Raw genomic sequence first — 16424 nt, forward strand, 5'->3', positions numbered from 1 at the left:
TCCTTGCACAGTGGAGCAGAAAGGCTTGCTTCAACTTGATTTGTATACTAAATCAGTAACACCATAAAACCCTGAGACTGCAGGTGAGAGCTCACATGCCTGAAAGCTCGTCCAAAGAAGAGATTCCTTGTATGTAAAGCAAAACCAGGTACTTCAGAGACAGGTGTTCTGATTTAGCCAGTTTTCTATGTGTGTGGGATGGGGAGTATGGAGGAGAACTGAGATTCCAGTTGGGACTCATGTACAGTGGTGCCCCGCAAGACGAATGCCTCGCAAGACCGAAAACTCGCTAGGCAAAAGAGTTTTCCGTTTTGGAGGTACTTCGCAAAACGAATCTCCTATGGGCTTGCTTCGCAAGACGACAATGCCTTGCGAGTTCCTGCGGGGTTTTTTTCCTCCCCCCCCCCTTTTTCTAAGCTGCTAAGCCGCTTATCAGCTGATCCGAAAAGCCGACAAGCCGCTAAAAGCCGCTAATAGCGCGAATCCGCGAATCCGTCAATGGGCTTGCTTCGCAAGACGAAAAAACCGCTAGATGAAGAGAATCACAGAACGGATTCTTTTCGTCTTGCGAGGCACCTCTGTAACTAGAAGTGATTCAGGTACAGCTTTACTACCTCATCTGAGAATTTGAGTCAAAAGTATTTCTATCCAAGATGCCCTAACAACTGGTGCTGAGACTAAGTCTCTCACTCATACAGAACATGCATTATATACCCACAAGAGAAAAAAGACAATACACACACACACATACCCTACAGGTGAACGTTGTTATTTAGATCAGGAATCCCAAACTGAAGAGGGAGCTGAAGAGAAAGAAAGTTGTAACTGAAGGCTTCCAAAAATGTGAGCTTACAAGAACAACTCCGGATGTTAAACTAATGTGGGATTAACATCATTGGGTTAAGATCACACTTTAATCTAGTCCCATGATAGATTATATTATTGAAGCTCTTGCAGAAAATAGAGGTTAAATTAATGTGCCTTCAAAACTATAGTTTGCAAGAACAAACCACTAAAGAATTACTGAAGACATGGCCTACCTCTAAGGCTGCAAAATTAAAGAGGGAGGAGACAGCATGGCTGAAACTTCTAAGAACACTTTTTTACAAAATGAGTCTCTTTCTAGCAGTTCCCCATGCTTTTATTTGCCTCTGCCATAACTTGAAAAGACTTCATAATAAAATACTTCTATGGACACATCACTAGATCTCCAACTAGGCTCCATGGGTGTTACAAAACTGACTCCTTAATCATTTCTTTGGTTAGTAATTATGAAAGGTCAGCATAAAATATAATCATTAAGCATATTCATGATTATACATTTTTCATTGTTAATGCTACCATACACCTATTTCTTCGTTTTAAATCTCAACAATCATAATTGTCTTACTAGTGCTATACTGTCACTGACAGTAGCATCCCACTAAAATAAAAAAAGCCAAGTAGAAAGGATTAGTCTTGGTTTGTTTGGCTCACTGGCTTCTCTCAGTTAGAACCATCTATTTTTCTTACATTTATACCTCACCATTCTTATCTTAGACCAGACCCGACCCAAGCCTTCTTAGCTTCAGCTTCAGACCATCACACACAATCAAGGCTCAATCAGATTTTCAAAATTGTTTGCTGATTTAAGATACCTGTTGTCTAAAAAACTTTAACAGATATACTGCAGAACAGCAACGGAATTTTCTTAATCAACCAAGTTACATAATTTTTTGACAATACCCTGCTCCCACTTTACCTGGTGCAGTCACTTGAAGTTTGAAAGCAGTGACTGTCTTTTCATTCAAGTAAAAATGCCTTAAACAATCTTACATCATGCATTAATATATGAAAATTATGATAATAAGGCTGCAAAATTGTAGTAGAGATCAAATGAGCTCATTATGACATTCCCATCAAATGGTCTCCATAAGGACAGGGTAATTGTTCACCCACTTCGAAAACTCCTGCAGGATTCAGAAACCTCTTTCAATTTATTTAGAGTTGTCAGACCCACTTTTTTGTTGACTACACATGGCTGCCCTGTCTATTGCACTGCATTTCTTCAAAGGGATCACAAAGACACTAGAGACCACATAAAATGTGGCTTCAAAGTTCTGAACAGGGTGTCCTACTTTGGTGTGAAATAATGCTGATTACAATGCTTAAAATGCAGCCCGCCATATGCCAAAACCTTTGCTTTTCGAAATCTCTTTTCCAAATCCACTTTGTCCAACCATCTATTACTAAATTGATTACAGCTTTAGCTACTGCTGCCCTTCCTCCTCACCCTTTAACCATCTGTGCAGATTCTGCCCAATTTAAAAAACGTCTACTGAGGAACAGGCTAAACACATCTTCAGTGCTCTAGCTCTTAAAGATATGAAAGCACCACCACCTCTCTAAAAAGACAACACCAAATGATATCTTAAAAGTCATGCATGTGACTTCAGACAAAAAGCACCCTTTCACAAGCAGGAAAAAAGAGAACCTATTTTCAGTATTTTATTACTTGGAAATCCCACAACCTACCAGTGAGCAAACATGAAAATACTGATACCCAGCTATTCTTTTAAAACATTAAAAGAAGTCAAGGGTCATCTAGCCTGTAACACAACCTGAAACATTTTACTACCATTTTGACCATTCAAAAATGAAGTAAAGAACTATTTGAAGTAATCATCACAGCCCTCTGCTTTTTATTCTGGGACAATTAATGAACAAGAATTCACAAAGAGTCAATCAACTCCTTGCAGAGATTTATCACGGATTACAAACCGATTTGATTAGTTAAGCCTAGCTCTTTCAGAAAATGGGCTGAGCAGCCAAGTAAATATTTGCCAACATGTATAGTAGCTGCCTTTGCTACTAGTTCTGTTTATTTCTGTTTGCCTCTTGCTATCACAACTCAGGTGATTAAAATTTGATCTCACTAAAAACATTGTGTAAAAATAACTGCTCAGTCATAAACAAGTTGGCAAGTTCTTCAATCTTCCAAGCCATGACTTGGAGAATTGGGAGTAAGTCCTGTGCTCTTGCACTTGGGGTTAACAGAATATTTCCTGGTTTGATGAAGACACAATTTGCCGCCAAATTAACAAATTGTAGTTTGAGTGAGTCCTCTAAACTAGGATCAAACTGAGGTTTGCAGACCATAGTTTGCCAATTTGGAATTAAACAGCAAAGTGTGATTTAATCAAAGCAGAAAATATTACATTAAGCCTAGAAATGCAGATCATGGCTATTTCCCCATGTCTCACTGTAAACGCTTTAAAAGCAGCAGTTGGAACACAATATATTTTTCTATTACCTTAGCCTTTTTACTTTAAAATAAAAATATCCTAGCGTGTTTTAAATTCTCTTTTACTGTAAGCTCCCTTGGAGACTGTTAAGAAGAATATAAATATTTTAAATAAGCCAAACTTTTCCTGCCTCCAATATGTTGTTCAATTCTTGAACAATTAGAATGGATGGGAACTGGGTGACAGCTAGTATTCCCACAAACTACTGTAAAAGTACAATGAGCCTCAATGAAGACAATAGAGAACAAATGGACTATTGTTTATCATTCTAACCAGCTAATCATTCATTGCAATTAGGATTTTATACAGATGCTTTCTATCATGTGCCTATGAGAAGTGTTCTTTCAGAATTGCTTCTTGTTGCTATACTGTTTTAAATGCCTGTTAAAAACTTTATACCCAGAAATGTAATTTAGTTGCACAAGCTTGATTTAAAATTCTGGCTGACTTTACTGGTGTATGTTTTACCATCGTTTTATATTATTTTATGTGTTATCACTTAAGAGCTCTTGCAAAGCATGGTATAGGTGATTGTAAAAATAAAATAAAGGCTAGAAACATTTCCCAAAGAGAGTAGCCTTGTTTGATATGAAGATCAATTTCAGAGCCGGTATGAAGGGTAAAGGAGTTGGATGTGGAACAAATACCTGCCAAGTTATCAACCTGCGATGTATGAAAACAGGGACATTTCTAGTAAATCATGATGGAAGACACAGATCCACCAGAACCGCCTCTTTCCATATGAGCCTAACTGGAACCTTATTTTATCTTCTGAGGTCCAGAGGATGGCAACACAAGAACAGGCCTTCTCTGCAGTGACTTTCCATTTGTGGAATGCTCTCCCCAGGGAAGTTTGCCTGGGACCTTCATTATACACCTTTAGGTGCCAAGCAAAAACGTTCCCTTTTTTTAAACCAGGCCTTTGGTTGAGCCGATTTACATCCTATGCCTTTTTAAAATGTGTGTTGTTGTTTTTGGCGGGGGAGGGGGGGCTATTGGGTTGTTCTTTTTATTTTTATTAGGTATTTTGTCGTTTTACATCTTGATTTTATTCTAATAATAACCTTAGTCTTCTTATTTTCAACTACATGGTTAGGATAAAAAAGGTTAAGCTATCTGTGACACAGCAGCTGAGACAAAAAGGGATATCCTCAAGTTAATTGTTAAGTATTTAACCTGACAGGGCTATGTTATGACATATTTTGAAAACAATCAAGCTTACTACTGGTAACCAAGTGGTAAAAGGAGTGTAACCTCAGTTTAATTTAACTTATGGTAAGGCAGCACAGGGTCTTGACTCCCTGAACCAGCAATACACAGGTTAACAGCACTGTGTGGCTGTCTAGCCACAACCTTGTTTTGAGTCCACTCATCCATGGGTCAGTGAAGGCTATATTTGCCTTGGAAATACAGAGAACAACACTGAACACATGGTTCTGATGAACTAAGATCTTTTAACTTTTAAAACATTACTAAGATTATTTATTTTCTATATTTATCATCCAACTTTCTCCAACAAGCTCAAGGCAGCATCCGTAGCTCTTCCCACTTCATTTCATCCTCCCAATAACCCTGTAAAATAGGTTAGGCTGAAAGGACAGTGACTGGAGGGTGGAGGAAAAATGAAGTCAAATAACCTGATATGAGAAATCAGCAAAGAGCCTACAAGGTGGAAGAGACATTGGAGGTCACCTAGTTCAACCTTCCCGCACAAAGTACAACGTAACTGATAGATGCCATCCAGCCTCTGCTTTAATATCTCTGGAGAAGGTAAAGAGGAATGGTAAAGGACCCCTGGGCAGCTAATTCGACTATGGGGTGAGGCGCTCATCTCCGCTTAGTTTCAGGCCAAAGGGAGATGGCGTTTGTCTGCAGACAGCTTTTCTGGGACATGTGGCCAGAATGACTAAACCACTTCTGGCACAAAGGGACACCGTGAAGAGTGCCAGAGTGCACGGAAATGCCATTTACCTTCCCTTCACAGTGGTACCTATTTATCTACTCGTGCTGGTATGCTTTTGAATTGCTACGTTGGCAGGAGCTGGGACAGAGCAATGGGAGGACAGCCCACCAGCTCTGCAGGAAGTCTGCTCCTTTACTGAGCTGCTCTTGCCGTTAGGATGTTTCTCCTAATGTTGAGCCAAAATCTGCTTCCCTGCAAATACCATCTTATCACAACCAGATGATCATAAACAATGATTAAAAGCTTAGAAAATAAAGCTGTGCATACAGCTGCTTTCTTTCAGTCAGGAAAACTGTAGAACAGGGTCATCCCAGGACCTTGGTACTATCCACTTTTACAATCTTACAGTGGCAGCAGCAATAAACAGCCATCGTGAAGCTGAGGCTCCAATACTTTGGCCACCTCATGAGAAGAGAAGACTCCCTGGAAAAGACCCTGATGTTAGGAAAGATTGAGGGCACAAGGAGAAGGGGGTGACAGAGGATGAGATGGTTGGACAGTGTTCTCGAAGCTACCAGCAGGAGTCTGACCAAACTGCGGGAGGCAGTAGAAGACAGGAGCGCCTGGCGTGCTCTGGTCCAGGGGGTCACGAAGAGTCGCACACGACTAAACAACAATAGATTCCATGAAAGGTCCATGTATGCCACATACTTTGTTCCCCATTTGTTAACTCGCAATGCAGATGAATAGCTTCACACTGTAACAGCCCTACTGGGCTTGATCTATGTACTATCCAGCAATAACCTTGCAAACAAGTCCACTAGAATAACATGCCTAGATTTCATTAGAGCACACATACCTATTTGTTAGACATTTGTGGCCTAGAAAAAGCCAAAGTGGGAAGCACACTGGGGCTAGAAATCCTAATTTCACATATGGGGTCTGAACCAGCTGTGACTGACCAGGAAAACCACCTTGGTCACCTCTCTTCAAAAATGACATTGCAGAGCTGGAAAAGGTTCAGAAAACAGAGTAACTCTCCTATGAGAAAATGTTACAACATTTGGAGTGTATTAGTTTAAAAAGAAAGGGCAAGTAAGGCAGGGGGCATGACTGAGATGTACAAGATTATGCATAACGTAGAGGAAGTGGACAGGGAAAAATTTCTGTCCCTCTCTCATAAAACTAAAACTCAGGGACATCCAATGAAGCTAAATGTTGGGAGACTCAGGATAGACAAAAAGAGGGACCTCTTCACACAGGGCTTAGCTAAAACTATGGGATTCACTCCCACAAGAGGCAGTAAAGGCCCCCAATATGGGTGGCTTTAAAGGGGGATTAGATAATTCATGGAGCACAAGGCTATCAATGGCTACTAGACTGGCCACAATGGCTGTATTCTACCTCCATTGCCAGATGCAGTATGACATGGAGCACCAGTTGTTGGGAACAATGGTGGGGAGACTGCTGTTGCACTCAGGTCCTAGAATAAAATGCTGGACAAGATGGGACTTGGACCTGATCCAGCAAGGCTCTTCTTATGTTCTTAGCGCTTCTCTGCCTGAAGGTAATTCTTCCTTCACATAAGTGGCCACATGAACAACCATTTTACAAAGACGATCTATAGCGCAGTCTAACTGCTTTGAGCTGCCTAAAGGGTTTCAAAGCAGATACATGTTTTAAGTAAGGCCTGCATTCTGGCTTCATCCAATGGAGGCAACTATGCAACACTTCATTCACTACAATATGTTGAATCCTGCATTTCTGCTACTGCATGGGGTGTACTATACAGAACCAACAAGGTTTCAATCTACATTGGGAACTTTCTTTTTAAAGATTGAGGCTAGGGATTGACAAGGAAGTAGTAAAAATGAGGGTAAGAGGCTTAAATGTAAACTGACAGGGAATAGAATTAAGAGACGTTTTTGCACGGAAATGCATTAGATTAACAGTTGTTTTAGGTAAGTGTCTGATGACATTCAGACCATCTATTTATTCATTTAAATCTTACTAAACATCTCTCAACTCTATCTCCAAATAAACTTTTTAAAAGGAGCAGATGCTACAGCTAACTATTGTTCCTTATATTTTACTGCATCTTAAGGGCTTGTTTACATTTTATATTTCTGCCCAGGAAAGTTTCATTTCATTAAATGTGCCCCCTTAGTTTTATCCCACTGTCAGCATTTATTTATTTATTTATTTATTTATTTATTTATGTATTGCAGTCTCCAATATTGCAAAACCCTCATAAATAGAAAGGTTGGAACAAGATCTTGTAAGCAAACAATTCCTACTCCAGCAGCTAATTTTCTTCATGCAGAATAATATTCTGCTTTATACTTCAGATCTATACAGTATAAGCACCTGACATACAATGTTATCAGCCCTGTGCATCACTTTATGTGGCACCTCACAGCTCTGGTTTTCTAACAGAAGAGTGTAAGGGGCAAAAGCTGGTGAAAGGACTAGATGCCACCGATCTTCTCAAAGGTGCTAAATAAAAGCTGTTTCCAGCCTTACTTCACAATTGGCAGCACTAATGACAGCTGACATTTTAAATATGGAGAAGGGATTGGGGTGAGTACGCAACATTATTGCCTGTCCCAAACAGCATGGAGAATGGAAAAACGTAAGCAATTATTGATTATGAATGAGAACAGACAGGAATGGATTTTAAACTGTACTGCATTGTGCTGTGAACCACAAGTGCTAAACCACAGCCGAGCATCTTAAGAAAGCAGAATAAGTCAGACAATCTACATCTCCAGCCTAAATACAGAAAGTTTACTTTTAAGCAAGTATGCCCAGGGCTTAGAGCTGTGGGCTCACTTAATTTGTTTCTAAGCTTCCGAGGCCATGTGCCATATTCCCATTTTGAAACTGCGGTAGTCATTAAGAGCATGAGCTATGAACCGGAAAGTCCCCAGATCAAATCACAGCTCAGCCAGCTCAACTCACTAGGTGGCCTTAGGCAAGCCTCTCTCTCTCAGCTTCACCCCTCATCAGTAATAGGGGAATAAGACTTCTAGCCCAACTTACAGGGTTGATGGCATTACTGAGAATGTATCCGAGCACTTGGAGGAAAGCAGGACTGTTGGCTTTTATCCAAAGAAATATGATTTGTAGTACTTTAAAAACAGTATTACATTTCTCAAATATTATTTTTAGCCAGGTTTTTTAAAATCCCTTAAAAATCAAGTATACCACAACAAATATATGATTGGTTCTACTATCTTCACAATGTCTGCAGTATTCTTAACATGGAAATATGTCGTACAGCATTCCAGCTGAGGAAATCTGGTCTGTACACCCTATTATTCACAGCTTACACCCTACTATTCACAACTTAATGCTGACCCATCCCAAGATCACTCTGCAGGTCCACAGGCAGACTTTTGAACCCAGGCCCCACAGATTTCACATCCAGAAATCTTTCAGCTTAATCTTTTTCTGCTAGCAAACCTGTTTCAAACCACACAAATTTTGCAAAAAGTTGTATCAGAATCAAGTTTGCAGCCACAGATGGTAACATCTGAATTCATCTAACAATGGAGATTAAGACGTTTCACAATGATGACTCATAGTATTTGTATTTATAATAAACACTTCTAGACATAGTCACATGTCAAATGATGCAAAATAAACACTGTACTTCCATTCACTAAATTCCCCCCCCCTTTCTTGGCTATTTGACTATTCATCTGGGTTCATCTGCATTCTGTTTATCCCACATAGTCCAGTTTGACAGCTTGTTCTCATTTAGACAGACCTGTAAATACTTAATCTACTTTGAATTATTCTACCCATCCTAAATACAGGCTGCCACAATTGGGCTCCATTTGCTTGTGTAAGCGTACTATGAAATTGGCAGTTACCAGGCCGTCAAGCCCATATTTAGAGTGGAATTTTCAACCGTACAACGAACAAATACACATTCATGCGACAGCATTTTTTGCAGAGTGAAAGAGGTCCTACCCAGTCCCCAGGCTCCAAGTCTTCACTACCCCACAATAAAAAAGTGCCCTGCTTTTTCAATTCCTCACAGATCCCTGGGTCTACCTCTACCGGTGCCCACCCTAGATGCCACCCTCGAAATGCTGCCATCTATTCTCCAGCAGGTTCTCCCAGCCTACAGGGGCCCATGAAATACCCTCTTAAGTCGGGTTAGGGGGAGAAGAGGGAAGCGTTCCAGATGGTGGACTATTCCACTGTGGGGGTTTTCCTATTCCTCAGGGACTCCCTAATTCTCCAGGGATCAAGACCATTATTCACCACCACCCATTATGCTTTCAAAATTATTTTGAATCATTTCGATTTGTGGAGGAGGGAGTGGCAGTTGCACACCATATTTCACACTCATACGGTAGAAAAGAAGGAAACTTTACAGTCCTCAGCTGAATCAAAGCCTTCGTGTGTGCAACTGCTCATATTAATCATTTGTCAGCTAAAGCTCTCCTTCTCCCCTCAATCAAGTTTAGATTGTAAGGCTCCTTGGGGCAGGGACCTGCCTTTTGCACCTCTCTCTCTGTACGTATAACCAAACTGATGGTGCTATGTTGCCATCTTGGGGGTCCCTTTGAACAGAAAGGCAGGTTAGAACCTCTGTCACATGGAAGAAGGAACAAGCTTGTTTTTTCCTGCCCTGCTGGACGGTAGGATTCGAAACAAATTACTTCAGGTTACCAGAAAGGAGATTCTGATCCAACATCAGGAAATTTTTTCCAACAGTAAAAGCTATTTGACAGTGGAACGGTCTCCTTCAGGAGGTTGTGGACTCTCCTTCCTTGGAGGTTGTTAAGCAGAGGTTGGATGGCCACATGTCATATATGATCTAGCTAAGATTCCTGCCTTGCAGGGGGTTGTACTAGATGACCCTTGGGGTTCCTTCCAACTCTACAATTCTATGATTCTAAGTGTTTTTAATAAATCTAATATCTAAGCTAAACAAACATTTTTCCCCATTCTACTTTTGCAGGACCATTTTCTCATTTTCTGTGATCCCAGATGTATAATATTTCATAAATAACACCACATAATACATTCAACTCACTTTGGCATCCAGTGCAGGTGGTTTGTAATATACAAATGCTTGTATTACAGATACAAAATCCACACATAAGCGGCCCACAACGTACGCATATTTACTCAGAGATCAGTCTATTGACTTCACATGAGGCTTACTCCCCAGTAAGTGTTTTGAAGACTGCAATCATAACAACACCTATCTGAAATTAACCTCGATACTGGTAACTGCATTTATTTGCAAACATCCCAATTCATGCAAACTGGCATGAAACAATTCACTAATCCACACCATTTTTGTGGAATAGCAGGGCAATGTTTACTTAGAAGTAAGTCCCAGGGAGATCAATTGGACATACTCCCCAGTAAATAGGGTTCTAGCAGCCTTACCAGGGTGGTCTACAGTTATGGCTGTGCATTTTGACCAGCACTGGGAAGCATCCTTGGCTCTTGGGGCTCACCAGCACAGACACACACACAACCCAACTAGGAAGGAAGGAAGGAAGGCAGCCTTCGCCTTGCTCCCACACTCTGGTTAGAGTTACAAAGCAGCCTTTCTGGCATCATGGTTAAGGGTGTCGGATGAAGACCTGGGAGTACAAATCCCTACTCAGGGATGAAGCTCAATGAGTGACCTTAGGTGCCAGTCACTCTCAGTCCGACCCCCCTCACAGGATTGTTGTGAGGATAAAATGGGGAAGGGGAGAACTCTACACACCACACTGAGCTCCTAGGAGGAATCACAGAATTGTAGGATTGGAAAGGACCTCAAGGGGCATCTAGTCCAACCCAATGCAATACCGCTAAATAATCCCTGGCAAATGATCATCCAACCTCTGCTTAAAAACCTCCAGGGAAAGAGAGAGAGAGTCCATTCTACTGCCGAACAGCTCTTACCATCAGAAAGTCCTTCCTAATGTTTTTGCTCCATGTTCCATGTGACCCCTTCAGATACTTGAAGATGGCTATCATATGTCCTCTCTGTCTACTCTCCCTCAGGCTAACACATACTCAACTCCCTTAACTGTTCTTACAAGGCTTGGTTTCCAGACCCTTGATCATCTGGGTCACCTTCCTTTGCACATGTTGCAGCTTGTCAACAACCTTCTTAAATTGTGGTGGCCAGAACTGGACACGTTACTCCAGGTGGGGTCTGAGGTTGAATAGAGAAGGACTACAACTGGCCTTGATCTGGACACTGTAACTTCTGTTGATGCAGCCTAGAATCGCATTAGCTTTTTTAGCTGCTGCATCACACTGGAAAGAAAGGATAGAAAAACTGAGAGAGCCAGTGTGTTGCAGTAGTTAAGGAGTGTCAGACTAGGACCTGGGAGAGAGCAGGGTTCGAATCCCCACTCGGCCATGAAGTTCACTGGGTGGCCTTGGATGCCAGCCAGCCACTGCCTCCCTCTGCCCAACCCACCCCCACTGGGTTGTGGTGGGGGTTAACTGAAGAGGCAGGGAGGGGGGAAAACAATACACACTGCCCTTGAGTCATAGAATCATAGACTTCTAAAGTTGGAAGGGGTCCCGAGGATCATCTAGTCCAACCCCCCCTGCAACGCAGGAATCTTTTGCCCAACGTGGGGCTCAAACCAATGACCCTGACCCCCGACTGACCTATCATGAAACCCACAGAGGAAAAATATGGGATATATTTGTAATGGCGGATCCTAATCTGTGGTCCAGAGAACAGGTGGAGCCAAATCCAGAATAGCCAGAGACGCATGGGGCGAAGACCTGGGTTCGAGTCCCGTCCTCCCACTCAGCCATGAAGCTCACTGAGTGTCACGGGGGGGGGGGGAGGCAACCACTGCCTCTCTCAGCCTAGCCCACCTCACAGGGGCGTTGTGGAGATGGAAGGAGGAGGGCGGGGAGAGGAAACCATGTATGCCCAACGTCGGATTAAAAGGCGGGCTATGAACGCGACCAATGAAGCAGTCCGACCAATAAAATAAATAGGTGGAGGGGCGCAAAGGGGGCCGTTTGGGCCAGCGCCCCTGGAGGAGACCCTCTTGCCCCCCCTAAACACTGAGGGGAGTGGGGAGCAGCCCTTGCCCCCCCCAAACACTGAGGGGTGCGGGGAGCACCCCTTGCCCCCCCAAACACTGAGGGGTGTGGGGAGCACCCCTTGCCCCCCCAAACACTGAGGGGTGTGGGGAGCACCCCTTGCCCCCAAACACTGAGGAATGGGGGGAGCACCCCTTGTCCCGCAAACACTGAGGGGTGGGGGGGAGCACCCTTCCCCCCCAAACACTGAGGGGTGTGGGAGTACCCCTTGCCCCCCCAAACACTGAGGGGTGGAGGGAACACCCCTTGCCCCCCCAAACACTGAGGGGTGGAGGGAGCACCCCTTGTCCCCCCAAACACTGAGGGGTGGAGGGAGCACCCCTTGTCCCACAAACACTGAGGGGTGGGGGAGCACCCTTCTCCCCCCAAACACGGGTGGAGGAAACACCCCTTGCCCCCCCAAACACTGAGGAATGGGGGGAGCACCCCTTCCCCCCAAACACTATGGGGTGGGGGAGCACCCCTTGCCCCCAAACACTGAGGGGTGGGGGGAGCACCCCTTGCCCCCAAACACTGAGAGGTGGGGGAGCACTCTTTGCCCCCCCAAACACTGAGGGGTGGAGGGCGCACCCCTTGCCCCCCAAACACTGAGGGGTGGGGGGAGCACCCCTTGCCCCCAAACACTGAGGGGTGGGGGGAGCACCCCTTGCCCCCAAACACTGAGGGGTGGGGGAGCACTCTTTGCCCCCCCAAACACTGAGGGGTGGAGGGCGCACCCCTTGCCCCCCCAAACACTGAGGAATGGGGGGAGCACCCCTTCCCCCCAAACACTATGGGGTGGGGGAGCACCCCTTGCCCCCAAACACTGAGGGGTGGGGGGAGCACCCCTTGCCCCCAAACACTGAGGGGTGGGGGAGCACTCTTTGCCCCCCCAAACACTGAGGGGTGGAGGGCGCACCCCTTGCCCCCCAAACACTGAGGGGTGGGGGGAGCACCCCTTGCCCCCAAACACTGAGGGGTGGGGGGAGCACCCCTTGCCCCCAAACACTGAGGGGTGGGGGAGCACTCTTTGCCCCCCCAAACACTGAGGGGTGGAGGGCGCACCCCTTGCCCCCCAAACACTGAGGGGTGGGGTAGCACCCTTTGCCCCCCCCAAACACAGAGGGGTGGAGGGAACACCCCTTGCCCCCCAAACACTGAGGGTGGGGGGAGCACCCCTTGCGCCCCAAACACTGAGGGGTGGAGGAGCATCCTTTGCCCCCCCAAAACACTGAGGGGTGGGGGGCGCACCCCTTGTCCCGCAAACACTGAGGGGTGTGGGGCGCACCCCTTGCCCCCTCCCGCCCCCAGAGGCTCTTGGGGGCTCCTCCTCCCATATATTCGGGGGCGCAGCCCTCCCTCCCTGTCCCCCCCCGGTCCCCCTCTCCTCACCGGCCTGCGTGGTGTCGCTGAGGTCGTGGCTGGCGGCGCTGCCCCGCGGGTAGTCCCTCAGCTTCCTGCCGCTCAGGCTGAGGGCGCCGCTGGCCGCCGCCTCCTCCAGCGCCCGCTCCAAGGAGCGCGTCCACGACGACGGGCCCGCCGAAGAGGCAGCAGCGCCTCCGCCGCCCCCCGAACCCAGGCCCGCTCCTCCTCCCCCCGGCATGAGCGCCCCGGAGACCCCGCCGGAGCAGCCGCTGCTTCCTCCGCCCGCGCCGCCGCCGCCGCCCTCCGACGCCGCCGCCAGCACCGCGGCCGCCATTTCCCCCACCCCCCGCGCTCTCCTCCCTCAGGAGCCCCGCCAAGCTGCGCATGCTCCGCGGAAGCAGCCGGCCGGGGAAAGGGAGGGGAGGAGGGCCGGGCGGAAGCGCGCGCTGAGGGCGACACGGAAGGGGAACGCGCCTGCGCGGAGGAAGGACCCGGGCGGCTGCAGGGAAAGGGGCGGGGCGAGGACAAGGGCGTCTTCCCAGTTAGACCCGAACTGGAGGCTTTTTCTCTTTCTGCTGAACTACAACTCCCGTCATGCCGCGCTGGGGCTGATGGGAGTTGGAGTCCCACAAGCTCATTTTTCTGGCTTTTAAGTTATTTTTTAAAGCAGTTTTTGTACTGAGTTTCCATGCTGTAAACCTACCCAGTGATGGGCGGGAAGCAAATAAATAAATAAAAAATATTTTTTTTAAAAAAATTAAATAAATAGCCAAAGGCCATGGCAATTCCATGCAATCATAAAGTAAGTTAAATAAATAAAAAGATCTACAGGTTGCCAACTTCTGACGCACCTTTTCGCCCCCATGAGTGAAGTGGTGTATTATTTTGAACAGTGCAAATAGTTGTGTCATTTGGGGTTTTTGTGTGTTTGCGTCTATCGTTCATTTATTGCAATGCATAAAATATTGTTTATTTTTGTAAACCATCTTTCCACCCTTTGGAGCACACATAGTCATAACAACCAATAATTAAAATAACCACCAATAATTAAAATGCCGAAAACAAAAAAACCGAATGCAGCAGACAATAATATTGGAACTTTAAAGAATTCCTTATTTCCAGTTATGTCCCACGGCAAACAAGTGCATCTTCGATCAACGACGGAACCTGGTCAATGAGGGAGTCCAACCAAACTTCCCCAGTGGGGCACCACCACCAAGAAAGCCCTACTTTGCATGAACTACGCCCATCAGTGGCACTACAAAGAGGACCTCCCCACTGATCTCAAAGCATGAGCCGGCAGTTGAGGGGAATATATCAAAAAGCCGCAGCTATTCCAACCCTGACACCCTTATCCAGAAAACTGTATCTACAGTTAAAGGTAAAGGTACCCCTGCCCATACGGGCCAGTCGTGTCCGACTTTAGGGTTGTACGCCCATCTCACTTAAGAGGCCGGGGGCCAGCGCTGTCCGGAGACACTTCCGGGTCACGTGGCTAGCGTGACGAAGCTGCTCTGGCAAGCCAGCACCAGCGCAGCACACGGAAACGCTGTTTACCTTCCCGCTATAGAGCGGTACCTATTTATCTACTTGCACTTAGGGGTGCTTTCGAACTGCTAGGTGAGTAGGAGCTGGGACCGAAAGATGGGAGCTCTCCCCGCCGTGGGGATTTGAACCGCCGACCATACGATCGGCAAGTCCTAGGCACTGAGGTTTTACCCACAGCGCCACCCGCGTCCCTGTATCTACAGTTATTGTGAATAAAAAGCCCTGTAATCATAAGGCTTATACCACTTAACCTGAGTGGTGTAAAATGTGACAAGAATGGCACAGCTGCATCCCTTTGCATTACTAGGTCAACAGAATTTAATTGAATAAGGGGGCAAACCAATGGCAAGATCTGCCAAGATGAGCAGCTTAGGATGCGGATCTCTGGCTCAGGCTGCATTAAGCCCCTAACCTTCACTCTGCTGAAAATACTTCTGCATACTGTAACCTGCTCAGCTGACTGGGACGAGGTCCGAGTGGTCAGACCAGAGAGAATCCCTAAACCCATTCATCTTCGTCAAGTGACTTGTGGACATCAGTATTTTCAAGGCTTGCTTTCCCTCTGCCAAGGTCAGGCAGCAGCAGCAATCCTACCTTATTGAAGAAGAGGAGGAGGAGTTTGGATTTGATACCCCGCCTTTCACTCCCCTTCAGGAGTCTCAAAGCGGCTAACAATCTCCTTTCCCTTCCTCCCCCACAACAAACACTCTGTGAGGTGAGTGGGGCTGAGAGACTTCAAAGAAGTGTGACTGGCCCAAGGTCACCCAGCAGCTGCAGGTGGAGGAGCAGGGAAGCGAACCCGGTTCCCCAGATTACATGACTACTGCTCTTAACCACTACACCACACTGGCTCACAATTGCATCTGAATGTCACCCTCCAACTGGGATTCAACTCTGCATTAGTTTTGATAAAGCAATAACTGTAGGATTCCCCCCCCAAAGGCCTAAACCTGTAGGCTAACCCCTGCACAACCTTGCCCCTTAGCCTTTTCTCATGAGGATCCTCCTTGGTTAGCTGTTCATTTTGGGAATTTACACGGGGTTAAAACATCAAAAGGCTTTTCACACTGGCCAGGCTTAAAACATGCTGCCTTCTCAATTGCTTTGGGTAGAGATGCTGGTATTCCTCTCTCCATGAAAGTTTGTCTTTGCAATAATCAGGAGGTGGGAACATGCTATTTTGCAGATTATTACCCCTTTAAAAAAGGGACATGGGTGGCGCTGTGGGTTAAACCACAGAGCCTAGGACT

At 45.9% G+C, this 16424-nt stretch overlaps 1 protein-coding gene across 2 annotated transcripts in view; it reads right to left on the minus strand.

Moving 5' to 3' along the window:
• Nucleotides 1-13960, minus strand: part of LRCH3 (leucine rich repeats and calponin homology domain containing 3) — a gene marked incomplete at its 5' end in the record, with an annotated part of 84980 nt that extends 71020 nt beyond the window's left edge. Inside the window, one exon of one of the 2 annotated variants that reach the window (XM_083504064.1) lies at nucleotides 13654-13960. In XM_083504064.1, the coding sequence (XP_083360190.1) occupies nucleotides 13654-13960 (307 nt within the window). The remainder of the gene's footprint in view (nucleotides 1-13653) is intronic. The other variant, XM_083504065.1, reaches the window with a different exon arrangement.
• Between the last annotated feature and the right edge of the window lie 2464 nt (nucleotides 13961-16424).

The sequence above is a fragment of the Podarcis liolepis genome (assembly GCF_965112155.1).
Source record: "Podarcis liolepis genome assembly, chromosome: 5".
Classification (NCBI taxonomy): Eukaryota; Metazoa; Chordata; class Lepidosauria; order Squamata; family Lacertidae; genus Podarcis; species Podarcis liolepis.